Raw genomic sequence first — 12,196 nt, 5'->3', positions numbered from 1 at the left:
TTGATAACTGTGCATAGATGTTGTTATTCATGATTATAACTTTAGAAAGTACAAATTTGAAGGCAGATATTATTTTATAAAAACACAACAATTCCTTACTTTGTTTATCTATACTCATGATTTTTCACTAACATTTGTTCAAAATATGTTGTGGGATACATGTAAACCACTTTTTTGTAACTAAACCAGGAGTGATCAATGAGAATTAGGTACCAGGAGTGTCTACATGTAATTGATTTATTATTTTCAAGAGTCTTACCAATATCGCCTTTATTAGTAATGTCAATTTATTCCATAATATATTGACTATTCTTAAGTAGGCCTATATTTAATTAACAATTTGAACATAAATTCTATGAATGGCTTTGCCACTGTATAAAGTATACAATGTACAATGTTGTGTAGGAGCCCAGAGAGGTCGAGAGAGGTCTCTGTTGAACCAATGGAAGAAGACGAGGTCAAGTGAAGAGGCTGTCACTGTCCGCTTTTTGTCTTAACCAAATCACTGGGGTGATTCTTGGCGGAACGATCCCACCGTTCCTTAGCTGGCGTCTCGTGTCAGTGTTTGTCGTCGTGGCGCAGGTTGTGAACCGCGCGCTCCTGCGGAGAGTCATTCCTCGTAACATTTTCTTTGTTTGTTGTCACTGTAGCATGTTCTGTCCGTTACCACCCACACCGGTGACTTAGTTGTGTACCTTATTGTGCTGTCGTTATCGTAGCCTTGAGTTGGTCTACCTCAGTTTCTCGCTCTAAGGCCATTTTACTTTTTGTCTTCCATTATTTAGTCTCGGTTTTCGTTGTTTTATGTCAGCATTCTGCTGAGCATTGTGTTTAGAATGTTAATTTCTATCTGATTGTTCTCGTTCAATTCAAAATGTGTCTGTTACGCGGAGTAGTATAATTGATTTTATGAAATGCTGGTTGGGTCTTCGGAACATGTTTTGAGAATATGGCAAGAAGGCCGTAAGGTTCTGAGAAGAGTTCATTTAGAAGCCGATAATTAAAAAGGCTCTAATAATAAGAATAATTTTATAAGCTTTAAAAGCTTTGCTTAGGAATGCAAACACGTATTGGATACCTTGCATTTAAAAAATACATTATGAAATACTTTATATTTAGTAAGCAAACTTTATTGTGACTTTGTCTATTTCCAATTAAAACATTTCCAAGTTTTTAAGATCCGCTTCGTAGTCATAAGATTAGAACAGAGCTACATATGGCAAGGTCATTGGAAAACGGAAAAGACATAGGTTAAGTTTGGTTGCGAGCTAGAATTTAAGTTTCTCCATGACATTGTTGTATGCTTATGGATTGAGCATAGTCAATTTTGAACTTTCTAAAGTTGAAGCTATCGTCACTTGCATTAATCAGCACATAATCTTTCTCCTTGAGAGGAGTTAATGTTTTTTCAGCATTCTAATGCCTTATTTCTTCGGACTCAATTTCAACACTGTGTATACAAATTGGAGCTTTAACGTTAACAATTAATATAGATGTTTAATAACTGGTTATATTGTTGGATTTTGAATGTTAATTAAAATTAACATTGTAATTTGTTTTATTATAAAACATTGTGATCATTTATTTATTTGTATTTTGAGTTAGTTCGATGCGTGTGACAATAATTTTGTGCGTACTTCATTTTATAACCGTGCTGATTTATGAACACTAGTACAGTTTTTTAATGTCTATATGGTTAGTTAATTGTTATATGTGATGTACCCTTTTGTGTATAGAATTTTTAAACATTCCAAATAACCTTTTTTATTTAAAATTATTTTTCCAGATTAAGTTTATAGTTATATTATAATTATACTATGTTTTGTATATAATAGAATGCGTTGTTAGATGATTTATTTTTTGTAAATGTTAGGCTTCAGCTTTTGAGAGAAATCATGTGATATATATTTATTGTTGTGCTAATGATATGAGAGTCTATAAATGTGGACATTATACCTTGCTAGAAGTTTATCAATTGTTATTCGTTGTATTGATGTATATATTTGTGAATATAAATATCGTATATTTTCGGAGTAGATAACTGATTGTCTAGCTGCTCACAATTAAACATTTAAGGCAGAAGTATTTATTAATGTGTTAGCTGCCAGCCCATGTACATATTTTTATTACTTTTTTTGCGTAAAACCTGAATTAAATTGACCAAATTTATTTGTTGAAAAATGTCGCTTGGCTATTACAGCCAAATAGATTGTCTTGAAATTCTTAAAGAATTTTCAGAAATAATTCCCTTTAGTTATAATTTTTTTTGCTGTGAAAAGTGAAATGTCAGGTAAGTTGGTAGCCGTGTTAGTGAACACCATGGGTTGGCAGCCCTGGTGGGCTCAACGTCTGTACGTATGTGTGTATGTCGGCAGGTCCGATATGTGTCAGTGCAATAGTTTAGTAGTTTAGCCTTTGTTTCCCATTCACTCATCCATTTTGTACTTTTTTATACAGATTTTAAAATAAATAAGATGCTTAGTAAAATTCTAAATTGTATATTTTAAGAATAATTTTAGTAAGAACAACAATAAACATGTGTAATACTAATAATGTGAAAGATTTTTTCTCTTGTAAATTTCTACCAAAACTGTTAAGTTTATTTATTTTATATTTACAAGGTTAGAAAAAAAGTTTAGTGAGACTTAAGTATTTAACACTATTGAAACAGTCAAATTTTAAAATGCTAAATAAATAGAAAATTTTAAGTAAAGTTACTACCAACTTTTTCTATTCCATAATTCAAGTGATGAACTTAGTTGAGAATATAGAAATAGGACAGGTTATTAGGTTTTATTATCAAGGAAACAATGTTCATTGTTTTAATCAGATTTGTTATTTAAAACTACCAAACTCTCTTAACGACTGGAAATTTATTAAAATCACCATTCATTTTCATGGATTTTGAAGTGTTTATGTTTTAAATCACTAAAATAATGACAATTTATTGATTTTACATCATACAGTAGTAACTGAAAAAAAACAAAACCCTAATAAATTAACATGTTTAACATATAAAACAGTATTAATGCTCTGAAAATATTGAACATGAATGTTTCTAGAAATGCAGCCTGTCTTTAGACACGCAAACGTGTAGAGATCAGAAGACAGTTGTATAAAATGTCTTGTTTTATCATTCACTAAATAGTTATAGTACAGTAAAACTAGTCATCACATTGAATAGATTTAACTTGTTGCGGACCTGTTTAAATATTCAATCTCACTAAACTTTAGACATACAAAGCACACTTCACTACTACTGCATCTTATACAAAATCTAGTCATGACCAAGCAAGAAACTTCACGTCGAGGTCAGACTCGCAGCACGCTTCTCAAGCCAATGATTCGCGTTCGGTTAATTATGTCTGTTGATTTTTTTATGTAATTTTAGAGTACTATATTTAAGTATGTTATGTTTTTTTTTTTTTTACTTTTTATTCGAGGGTATGAATCTTTGAGGTTTATATAATGGATCTTACATAAACTGTACATATACGTTGGAGACATTTGATTTGTTTTGCTTTGAAATGTTTGTGTCTTTCTTAGTCTTTGTTAAGTATTCTATTTCTACAAATATTGTGTCAGTTAAGTGTAAGAATGTATCTGCTATATGCATAGAATAAATTTCCGTCAAGGAACTCAAGTAGATCTGTTGTCTTTATTTTAATAATCCTTCACATGTCGTTTGCACCAACCAACCATATAACAACCGGATTGATCATCAACTGTAGATCAATACAAGCAAAAGTTAATTAAATTTAATTTCTTTCAATTATTTCCATTGACAGTGTTGTCTAAAACCACATGGTTTTAATCGGAGAAATTCTATGAAGGTGGAGTTTTTAAATTGATTAAATATTCTTAAAAAATAGCTTGTGAAATTTATAAAAAATAGATTTTTAATCTCTTTTTCGTAATATTTTATTTATAGCTTAAGAAAAAAAGAAATAAGTAGGTATGTTATTTTAGGGGTTTTTATGATACCCAAAGAGATTCCAATCCTCAAAACATTCTCTTTTTTTGTAACACAATGAAAAATGTTACAAATTCTGATATCCTCTCAAATTTAAATTAAATTAAAAGTGTATTAATTATTTTAGACAATAATAAATTTCAAACCAAGAATATTAAGCCTTTGTAAACCAGCGTCCGAGAGGCCTACGCCTACTTATACACTTTTACAATACTGTATGATTTGCTCTCTACTGCCATTAGTCTTGATGTAAATTAAATCATTTCTATTTTGTTTTGTAGCTTTTTAGAGTAGTGCTTGATTAGTGTAAGCAGAAATTGTGTTATGTATCTAACGTATTTGGTGATTAAAAAATAAATTTATATAAAATAATCACTGCAAAAATATCTGTAACTAAATACTGTTTCAATCCAAAATATTTTAAATTGATAAAATGGTTACATCTTATATGCATTACGAAATTACAGAACCTTTTTACTTTAATAGAGTGACAATTAATTTTTTGATAATAAGTGTTAAGTATTTAAAAGGAGAGTAAAGTGACCATGAGTAATGATACCAACTTTATAAATTACCAAAAGCTTATAAATAAAGTTTAAAATAATTTTTTCCTAAACGGCTGATCAGTCGGACATTAGTAGTTTAACTCTCCAACTGATGACCAACGTCAAAGACATTCATCAATACCGCTTGTGAACTGATAAAGACGGCACAGCCATCGGTCAACTTTCCACTAATATTATGCGAAATCTGTTTACATAAATTGCACCAGTCAAAACCCATACTCATAAATATCAATTCATTTCATATAGTTTATATTTGAAGGGGTAGAGGGAAAAAGGGGCCAAGTCAGTATTCAGAAACTTTTCAGGAGAGCACTTTTATGGTTAATTTCTTATACACCGCAATATTACATTTTTTTTTTAATTGTTACAGTAATTAGAAATATGCATTAGCTAATTATAAACCAAAATATATTAAAAAAACCCATTTTCCCCCTCTCTTTCCCAAGTTAAAAAACATTTTCTTTAGTTACTACCAAAAAAAAGAGGGAAAAAGGGGTCTTTTTACATGACATTTAGGCATAGTTTTCTATGGTGAGTTTGGAAAAAGACAATATTAAAAGCACAATTTTGTTTAAGTTAATATTTGAATATGAATGTTATAACATCTAATTACAATAATTATTCTTCACAGTAGAATGGAGTATTAATGGTACATTTCGAAAGATTCTTTCCAATGGTTGAAGTTACTTCTTCTTTGTTTTGAGATCATCACTGTGCTTAAGGTTACAGAAAAATCTTTCAGCAGCAATGTTGGAGCAGTATTTTACCAGTTCTCCTAGATCCTTATATTTTTCGTTTGATACAGGCAGTGGTTCTAAAAGAAAAAAAGAAAAGTAATTGCAGCTGGTTCAATTGTTTAAAAAGATTAGTTCAGAACTTTGAAATTAATATAATAAGCCCTAAACTTATTGTTAGAGAGACTAAAAGTATTTCCTTTATTACAGCGTTTACTAAAATAATATTAAAAATTTTAGTTCCTCGAAGCTTACCTTCATAAGATGAATCAGGGAGAGAATTAGGTTCGACTGTAAATCTTCTTCTCTCTGGTAAAGTAATGACAGTTTTTTCCCAAGCTCCACAAAAAGTATTTCTGTAGTACATAAGCCTTTCTGTTGTTTGTGTAAATTTAATTTCTCTCAATGGTCTTATTTTGATGGTAAGCTTCTTTGCATAGGTCAGGTTAAGATGTGCACTCCACTTCCGCCAAAATCTGTGATCTATTTCTTCAACGATGAATGGAGATGGTCTTTGTCTGCAATCTCGTATGTGCGGGGCCCACTCATAAGGCAGTTCAGCTCTAAAATTTGGCTTTATTAGAGCCATGTTTTTATCATTTTCCATATACGAGTGTCCCCTGATGGGGAAAGTTACCTGTACTGACTTAAACCTCTTTTGCACATGCACCATGTAATGAAGAGAAAACGAAATACTGTTGTATTTTTATTTTGTCCTCCGCACGAGTCGGCGAAGATGTGCAGGTTTTCAACACTTTGTGGTAAGTGAGTATTTAAAAAGTGGAATAACATCTGGGTAACATCATCACTGCCCTTTTTACCCTCTGATTCAGGGTATAGGTAAAACACACTTTTACTGTTACTTAAAGTGTGCACGTTAAAACAGAACACTGATAACTGTCTTTTGTAGTAGACATCATTGGTTGTCACATTGGGTACACATAAATTTTTCCCAAAATCTATACATATTGCTTCAAAAGAATCGGTCTTTTTGGCAGCTAGTCTTGCTTTACGCTTTAAGTCATAAAACTTTTCCGCTTTCAACTTGTGCAGTTTTAACTCAGTATCTGCTGCCCTTATTTTGATTTCAACTTCTTTCTTTTCATCTTCAGTCGCAGAATTTTTTAAGTCATTTTCCAACGATTGTTTTTTAACATACATTTGATCACAGAAACTGCAGGTGTCTGCTCTAGGATAGCCGAAGGAAATATTGTAACATGTATTGAAAATCTTTCTGTATGAGTCAATAGAAAGCCCAACATTTGGGTTAGCCACTTTAAAAAGCTTGAACATTTTTGATACATTGAGGTCTTCTGGCAAATATTTTTTTTAGAGTCCTTAATACAATAATGAGCTCCACGGCCATTGAATGATTCTATATGTTCTTTTATGAGCCGAATTTTTTCTTCAGATAGCTTATGGTTTCTGTTCAAGTGTTTGCCTCGCTGGTCTTTAGGAGACATGCCACTCATTTTTAATGAGTTAATCAAGTACTCAACTTTTTTCTTTGAAACCCCATGAATTGCAGAAAAAGCTTTTCTGCAAACATCAAATTCGGTAGTCACTCCTTCCAATACACCTCTAACTTTATATTTACATGACACATCTTTTAACTTGGCGTTTTCAATACCTACCCTAGGCCTACGCTTTTGGACTGGTAAGATAGATATCAGGCCACATAAGTAAGAATTCTGCTCATTTGTGTTTTCTAACAAGTTAAATCTGTTGATTATACTATCTCTCACCTCGAAAGGTATTTTATCAAAGCATTTTTTCTTGCATTTGCAATCGGATCCTTGTTCGTGACTCTGTACCCTGATTTTCTTAGCTACATCTCGCATTCTTCCGAATCCTTTTCTTTTTTTCGACAAACTTTGAACAAAAACTCCACCACTGTCACTTTCTTCTGTATCACAGTCATTCATTTTGACGTGACAACGTCTTAAATTAGGTTGCGGCTCGGAGTCACTCATGAAAAAGTGTAACGCCCGGTAACGTTACGATGCCCGTCCAGTGGGTCCGCCGCACGGGATAAAGCAGATAACTGTGAGTCCGCCGCACGGGATAAAGCAGATAACTATGTTTATTCGTGAAAATGTGGAGTGCTTAGATTCGTCATTTACAACAACTACAACAATAAAGGTAAATAATTGTACACTGATATTTCATTATCGTAAACTATGATTGATTGATTAATTGTTAGATTGACACAAAAGTTGAGAAACTGAGTTTATAGGTTATGTCATACTATTGACAAATGTTGATAGTGTTAAGTAAATTATTAGTTTAAATCACTCTGCAATCAATCGTAATTCAGTCGATTGAGAAGAAACAGCGCGTATTGCTAGTCAAACATTTAAAATAACAAATTATAACCTCTAACCTGTCATAACAGTGCGACCAAACAAACGAACTAAACCGACCAATCACCACGCGCGGAGTTAGAATTTAACTGTGTTTAGCAAGAATTTCAAATTCCAATTTTAGTAAATGTTTTATTCAACTTTACCATTTACAATAACAAATTTTAATTAATTTCAAATTATGTACAATGTTTTAGTAAACAAAATATATTTCTATAGTTAAAATTTGTGCAATTCTTATTTTCATTCAATTCCTTGTTCCTATTGTGCAATTTAATAATATTCATATCAATAAATATTCTACCGAGAAAAAGACGTTGTCACGTAAAATCTTCGCCCGTAAAACCGACTTTACAGGCAACCATAATTTTTTTAATTAGAAGTACAGTAATAATATTATAAGGCAACACTAACTCAATTTACACTTTAAACAGTTAACACGTATAGCCTTAACTAACCTCTCTACCAAACAAACAAAACACTGACACTCATGTCAAACGTAGGCCTACAGCATTGTCATAACAGCTACTGTGGTTATACAAAACACCAGTAAACATAATTATTGAAATCAGTAAAATAAATGTACGAATGTTAAATAATGTTAAGTAATAATTATATTGTATTTTAAGAAGACTCTGTAGCCTTACAACGAGTTTTTACTTCGTGTTGTATGGAAGTAAGCGTGCGTTTAGTCACTGACTTGACTCCTTCTTCCCCAGGACGCTCGACACTTGACCCCTTCTTCCCGCTAGGGCTGTATTTTCGATCTATTATTTATTAGTGACTAGACCCGTTTTTCTCACAAAACTTTATATTAATGTGAAGTACTCAGCCATGGCTACCACAATCCAACAACAAATACAATTAATTGTGAAAAGTAGTGACTTGGCCCCTTTTTCCCTCTACCCCTTCATTTGTAATATTACTCATTGTCAGCTGGTATCAATCCTGATGCTGTAAGGCATACAGCTGACAGACGCGCTGCACGGCCTTGACAACCTTTGTTGCTACTATTGCTAGGTTATTATGTAGGCTAATTGTTTATAATTTATTGTTATGTTATGAAATGGGCGATTCTCATTGTTTAAATGATATAGGTGATCTATTGGATGATAAAAATATTAGTTCTGATGATGGAAGTGACATATTATTATCAATTGAAGTGCATGATGATATTTCTTTATCAGATTTGTTGTCAGGTAGTCTGGATGATTATAAGCCGGTGGAATGTGAGTTGGGTTGTGAACAAATTGATAATGACAGGGACAAAAATTCATCATTATCTGATATTCCTCTTGCTCAAGGAATTTATCAAACCAATACTGATGCGTACTGCAAAAAAAATAGTACATATTTTACATTTTCATCAAAAAACTTTTTTGTGTTGTAAATGAGAGTATATAATATGTTACAATATTTTTGTTCACTGCAAAAATGTGAATATTTTGTACATTTACTGTAATTTACTATCTTAAGTCATGTGAAAGTTACATGGAGTGAAACTTAATTCTAAGTACAAATAAACAAAAACAATACTCTAGTAAGTGCATATTTTTAATATTTTAAGATTTTCTCTGGTTTCTAAAAAAAAATTTATATACCCCTTATTGCTTAGAATTAATCACATGATTTAAAAAATATCTGAAAAATATGCTGTGCAGAGACAAAAATCAGTGTATCATTCTGGGAATTTCTTATTATCAATCGGAGGGTTAAGCGGTCTGATCAGCTGGACATTGTCATCCAAAGGGTTAAGCTATTTTAAAGAGGTTTAGGTTCAGAGCTATATTTGAAGAAATATTATATTTTTTTACAACATTATAAAGCTGCCTTACAGAATATATGGCTGAAAAGTATATTTGGGTGTATATTTGTATTATGTACTCTAAACCTTAACATTATAAAATGCAATTTTATATCACCTCCCCCCATCATATCTATGATAAAATGTGATATAAAATCTACATGTATTTTTATAGAAGATTTATTTATTTACAAATTATTAACATGTTAACTCCTAAAAAAATACTGAAACTCATAAGACATGCTTCAAAACTTGTTATTTATGAACATACCTTATCATGAGGTAATTCCAAGAAAACAGCAACAACAAAAATGTTGACACCAAATTCCTTAGAAATGCGAGTTCATTGGTTGTCTCCAATCGGAGAAGGCAGCATATAGAAGTAGATATTGATTGGAAACAATCACAAAAAGTTTTTATTATTCTATAAGTCTCATTTTACTCAATTAATTCCTCACAACACTATTTACAACAAAACCCTACCACCCTATGAGGTTTTTAGGGGGCGTGCCACTTGACTGTACCATATTCTTAAATAATTATGATACAAAGGAATATGAATTTAATTAAAATGTAAATTCAAAGGCCTGAAATTATAAATCAATTCAAAACTCACCTTAATTTTGTATTTATTTTACGTTCAGACTTTTGGTTAATGATACTAACATTTTACAATTCTTGTTTTGAATATAAAATTCATTCATTCATAGTTTGGTTATCTTCCTAAATAGAAATTTCTCTTTGTTATAAAAATTCTACTAAAATTCTTCTGAATCTTATTTACAAATCTTGATCAAAGACTGTAATTATTTAACTTTACATTAAAAACACTTAATATTAAAATTGCTTGAAAATTAAATACTCGTGAAAATCGCAACAAGTATTAAAATGTAACAGAACTATAAAATTCACTCAGAAGTCAAAAATTTAAAAAGGTTAACAAATTCAAAAGTTAAAAGATCCAAAATGTTTAAAAATTACTCAGAAAGTCAACTGAAACCAAACAGTTCGCTACACATTGACAAAAGTGGGAATTTTTAAATTCTTATCAATCTGTAGAGCAGCTATTCAAAATTTTCGACAATTGTCTTAATTTTCATCTTAATTTCTGCTGCCCTACAAAAACTGTCAAAGTTTGTCATAAAAACATGAAAAATAATTGGATTACCAAAGGCATCCTGATTTCGAGAGAAAAACTTAAATTTTTCTCCGAAATTAACAGAAACATAAAAGACAATAACTTTAAAGTTTTTTTCCGGAACTATAAAAAGATTTATAGAAAAGTTATTCAAGCTGCAAAATCATATGATACATTAAATTCGATAAAGTCTTCCAAAAACATTTCAAAAACCATTTGGGGCATTATTAACAATAAAGTCAAAGATTCGAAAAAAGTCCAAATTAAAATTGGGATCAAATTGTGAATGATGAGATTGAGGTGGCAAATGAATTTAACAAATTTTTTGCAAATGTAGCCTGTGAGCAGGGCCCTCGTCCGTCATCACATCAAGTAAAACCCATTCAAAGACAAAGTCCAGTAACCTCAATGGTCTTGACACCTGTCGTTGAGGAAGAGGTGGATAGAATTATTCAGCAGCTTCCATCGAAAAAGTCCAGTGATACTAATTTAATGTCAATGTGGCTCATCAAGCAATGCTCTAAGCATATTGTGAGGCCTTTGACTGTATTAGTTAATCTGTCATTTCGCACAGGAGTTTTCCCCTCGCTCCTAAAAATCTCAAAAGTAATCCCTATTTTCAAAAAAGACGATCCCACACTCGTCAATAGTTATCGGCCTGTCTCGATTTTGCCTGTAATAAGCAAAATATTCGAAAAGCTTTTTTTATTACGAATGCTTCAGTTTCTTAACAAATACAATCAGCTCTCAAATGAACAATTTGGATTCAGAAAGGGCAAATCAACGATAGACGCAATTGTGAGTCTTGTTGAGACGATTGTAGAGGGGCTAGAGAGTCGAAATCACACGTTAAGTGTGTTTCTCGATCTATCTAAAGCGTTCGATTGTGTTGACCATCTTATGTTGCTTGACAAATTGGGGTTCCATGGCATTCGAGGCGTGCCTCTCTTGTGGCTTAGTTCATCTTTAAGCCACAGATCTCAAGTTGTCAAAATTTCAAACTATGTTTCTAATTCAATGAAAATTATTTATGGAGTCCCTCAAGGATCAATTCTCAGCCCTATTCTGTTCCTGCTGTTGACTCTGCCAAGTCTCTACATTTTAGAAACAACGTCATATTGTATACTCAAATGCACCTTGACCAACGGACGGGATGTTCACTCGTACGAGACAAGAGGCAGAGAAAACTACCGAACCAGGAGACACAGGACGGTAGTTCATGAACGTTTGCCCTCACAGGCAGGAGTTCATCTCATCAACAGCTTGCCAGATGAAATTAAAAATTCACCTACGCATAAAAAATTTAAAAGTCGTTTGAAACGCTGTTTAGTGTCCAACGCTTTTTATAGCGTGAACGAGTTTATGGCATATAACTGGGAGACCGCACAATCAGAAGACTTGCTCTCGAATTGAGGTGGGTAAAAAATTGGCGATGAATGGAGCAGAGTGAGTGTCAAAATGTATGTATGAATGAGAGTTCGATGTAGCATGTGTGTCAAAATTATTAGATACTTGACGTTTGCTATACAAATGTACTATTTGTCTCCTCAATAAATACTTGACTATTGACTATTGACATTAAACAGGAAACTTCCTACTTTAATATAATATCTAAAAT

At 32.0% G+C, this 12,196-nt stretch overlaps 1 protein-coding gene across 15 annotated transcripts in view; it reads left to right on the top strand.

Moving 5' to 3' along the window:
* Positions 1-3,648, top strand: part of LOC124366088 (histone deacetylase 4) — a 230,572-nt gene extending 226,924 nt beyond the window's left edge. For all 15 annotated transcript variants that reach the window (XM_046822323.1, XM_046822328.1, XM_046822327.1 and 12 more), the window contains one exon: positions 406-3,648. In XM_046822323.1, coding sequence (XP_046678279.1) covers positions 406-466 — 61 coding nt within the window. In that variant the 3' untranslated portion in view covers positions 467-3,648. The remainder of the gene's footprint in view (positions 1-405) is intronic.
* Positions 3,649-12,196: the final 8,548 nt, after the last annotated feature.

The sequence above is a fragment of the Homalodisca vitripennis genome, chromosome 7 (genome assembly GCF_021130785.1).
Source record: "Homalodisca vitripennis isolate AUS2020 chromosome 7, UT_GWSS_2.1, whole genome shotgun sequence".
NCBI lineage: Eukaryota > Metazoa > Arthropoda > Insecta > Hemiptera > Cicadellidae > Homalodisca > Homalodisca vitripennis.
Note: the sequence above shows the minus strand (reverse complement) of the source record. Positions and strands in the feature narration are given on the sequence as shown.